Raw genomic sequence first — 3,631 nt, 5'->3', positions numbered from 1 at the left:
GCGGTTATCAACATAGCCCAGCTCAGGCATACCTCTTTGTCATAAACGCCTCAGGGACACCTGGGTCTGTCATACCCGCATATAATAAAGGGCTGTATATACAAACAGGGTTTCATTTGGTATGGGCTTATAACAACAATGTAATGCAGTTACTGGGATGTAAATAAAAAAAGAATATATATCTATATGCTAGATTTATTCAAAGAAAATTATAATGAAAAAAATTATTTTTGGAATTAGCCATACGCAGCAATATATCGGAATAAACTAAAATAATTCTGTCATACTTTGACTGAATGAGGCTCATCATAGTAGAGCTCAAATCCCACACAACATACCCACAACCTGCAAGGGAGGAGCACAAATATTAGTTTTTTTTTCTTTTTGCTCAGGCACACCTCCGTCATAAACGCCTCAGGAACACCTGGGTCTGTCAGACCCGTATATAATAAAGGGCTGTATACGCAAACGGTGTTTCATGTAATGAATTCCTTTAGTATCTACAGTTAGTATGGGCTTATAACAACAAAGTAATGCAGTTATCAGGGTGTAAATAAAAAAAAAATATTTATATGCTAGATTTATTCAAAGAAAATAATAAAGAAAATTTATGAATCCTCTGTGCATATTTCAGTGAAACTGAGACCTATCATAACCAAATTTTTTTCTTATATGAGACCTGTACAATGAAATTTTCTTACCTTGATTTACTCATAGTCTGTGCAGAGGAAACGGCTGTGCTCTACACACACTGGCCTGTGGCAGCTGATGCACCTGTATTTTGTTTTTCTGTTCTTTTTGGCAGGACAGATGGAACACCTCTTCTTTGTTTCAATTGCAGGAGCAGTCCCTGTTGGCATGTTGAGGTCAGGAAAGACTGATGTGATGGTCGTTTGAATGTTCCGTTGTTGCCCTGTGAATTCAAGCCGTTCTTCAGCCCAGGGGTTGATCAACTCATGTGCGCAAGTGTTGAGGTAAGTGCGTCTGTCCATGGGCTTCTTACCACTTTTTACAAGTTCCTCGTTAGGGATAACATATGAATTGATTCCTGCAGCTTTTATCATTCCGTAAAACAGAGCAAGGGGCCATAGTTTCGTCATTCTGCTACATGATGAATAGGCGCACATCTGGTCAAATGTATCCGCACCCACTTTCATGGCATTGTAAGACATGATGATTTCTGGCTTTCCGTTCTCTGTGATGACAGGCTGGTCATGCATGGAAGATATCAACAAGACAAGCTTCTTGGAACTTTTTGCCTTTTTTACGTAGGTGACCATAGACATTTTCTAGTCAAATAGAAATGCGCTTTGACCATTGGTGAACCTCTTCTTGTCAATCATTTCTGGCGTTATCTGTGCCTTGTTCGCCTGTACTGTTCCTACATATGTCAGATTGTAGTTGTCGAGAAGGTCATTTACAAGTGGAACAGACCCAAACCAATTGTCCCCTGTGATAATTCTTTTGCTGTTGGCATACAGGACTACAAGTTTTGTGGTGACATAATGTCCTAATGCCATACCATGTGGTGGTTGGGTATACTTTCCAAGATATGGCAATGTATTCAACATATAGCTGGTCTTTGCATCACAGACCATGATCAACTTTATGCCATATTTGGCCGGTTTATTGACAATATAAATCCTGAAGGGACATCTTCCACTAAACCCGAGCAACTGCTCATTAATTGTTATGTGTTCACCAGGGGAATAATGAGCTGTGCAGTTGCTGATCAATTTATCCCAGATCTCTCTTACGGCAGCAAATTTATCTGTCCTTTTCTTTTCTTCTCGTGTCTCCATGTCGTCGAAGCGTAAAACTCGTAAAAGAAAAAGCAGAAGCAATGTTCGCCCATTGCAGCTCTGTTTATTTGTGGTCCAATACTTTTAGAGAACATCTCTTTTGTTGGCACGTGATTGTCTTGCTTCAGACCTGACATAATGAGGATCCCAATGAGTGCCATTATTTCATTATTGTAGGTCTTATCAACTATTGCAGTTTTCTTGTTTTTGTATGATGTCCTCAGCCCCTCAATGGATTCATTTGTCCATTTTACTATTATGGCAATAATGCTGTTATCAAACATTAGCTCAAAACAATCCCTAGGTGATGCTGCCAATGTCCCTTGTGGCAACACAGGGTCATTTGTGATGGCTGGCATAATGTTGTGTGGGGGGGTTCAGGTAGATCCTCTGGTTGGTGGAGCAGTTGGCCAGGCATGGCCATTTTTACACGTAATTGTTTCCTGCCAAACTGGACCATCAGGCTGGGGTCCTCCTTTTCCCCTGGTGAAAGTGAAGCATTCTCTGGAGCACTTGCCATTCCAGGATCTGCAGTAGATGCGGACGGACCAGCACCCGTAGGAGTGGTGTAAAGTAGATGTTTCCTAGGTGACAGCCTGAATGAAGGTCGTTTCCCCTTCTCTTCTGGAGCATGCTGTTGTATTTTATCATCACTGTCACTTTCTGACAACTCAACTTGTGTAGGTACATATTCAACCATATTATCACTGTCATACTCTGTGTCAGTTTCTAACCCATCTTCGTCTTCACTGATAATAGATTTCCCATCAGAACTGTCACTGTCACTCTCTCTTCTAGACGCCAGTGTTATTTCGTCTTATTTATTTATGTCTGTATTTATATTATTTATTTATTGATTGTGTATCTGAAATTATCTGTATTACCTGGAAAGAAAAACAAATATTAGAACTTGTCTAATTCACATATTGCATGAAGACATTCATCAACTTTTCATTTGTTTTCACTGCTGTTCTTTTTATATATTTATTGTTTTTATGAACATCGCATCACTCTTTCCTGTAGCCTTATTCCTTGTCCTTGTCCAAAAAGGTGTCACTTGGAACATTTTTCACTGGTTGTCAATATTGTTTTTTTTATATATTCACTGTTTTTATCAGCATCACATCACTTGTAATAAAAAATAAAGCACATTGGTAAGACAGGCAGTGACAATATGAGTCTTGTACACAATAATAGTTGATATTCATGAAAAACAACCAAAATTTTTCCAGTTACTAATAATTCTAAACACCCATGAAACACGTTCACCATGGATGCACCTGGGTCTCACATACCGATATACCACCCCTCTTCAGGAACACATGGGTCTCATAAACCCATACCCTGCCCTTCTTCAGGAACACCTGGGTCTCACAGACCCGAATGCAACATTAGGGCCCTATAACGAAGAAACAAAGAGTGATCTCAAAGTAACCCATCTACACCTTACATGGGCACATAAAGGTAGGAAGCTATCGGGAAGGACAGGTGTTCCAGACGTCTAGTAGTTATGAACTATAGCAAGATAAGGTACACCTGGGTCTGTCAGACCCAGGTGTACCTGATCAGGGCTAGTATTGGATTTGACACTTTACAGCACAAAATTTATGCTGATATAGAACTTTCCGTTTCATTTTAACAATTTAGTGTTAAATTATATAAACCGGAGCATTTCCATAGTGGGACATCCAGACTCATCGCTAAATCCATTTAACGTTCATGGAAAAAGTTCACAGTTGAGATGGGAAATTCATATATTTCAAAGAGTCATTTATTTCACAAATGAGACGTGCCATAAAAGAGCCCGACTCCACTGTATATTGAAATAG

General features: G+C 39.5%; 1 protein-coding gene across 1 annotated transcript; it reads right to left on the bottom strand.

The window, feature by feature from the left end:
- Positions 1–1,289: 1,289 nt before the first annotated feature.
- On the bottom strand, positions 1,290–1,802 carry LOC136830475 (piggyBac transposable element-derived protein 4-like). The gene has a single exon (XM_067090011.1). It carries the CDS (start codon positions 1,800–1,802, stop codon positions 1,290–1,292), a length of 513 nt encoding a protein of 170 aa, XP_066946112.1.
- Positions 1,803–3,631: the final 1,829 nt, after the last annotated feature.

This window comes from Macrobrachium rosenbergii, chromosome 46 (assembly GCF_040412425.1).
Source record: "Macrobrachium rosenbergii isolate ZJJX-2024 chromosome 46, ASM4041242v1, whole genome shotgun sequence".
NCBI classification, from domain to species: domain Eukaryota; kingdom Metazoa; phylum Arthropoda; class Malacostraca; order Decapoda; family Palaemonidae; genus Macrobrachium; species Macrobrachium rosenbergii.
This window is presented reverse-complemented; position numbering and strand designations above follow the sequence as displayed.

What these genes read in the sequence shown, in the direction of transcription:
- LOC136830475 (XM_067090011.1), bottom strand. Translation starts at nt 1,802, where the DNA reads ATGGAGACACGAGAAGAAAAGAAAAGGACAGATAAATTTGCTGCCGTA.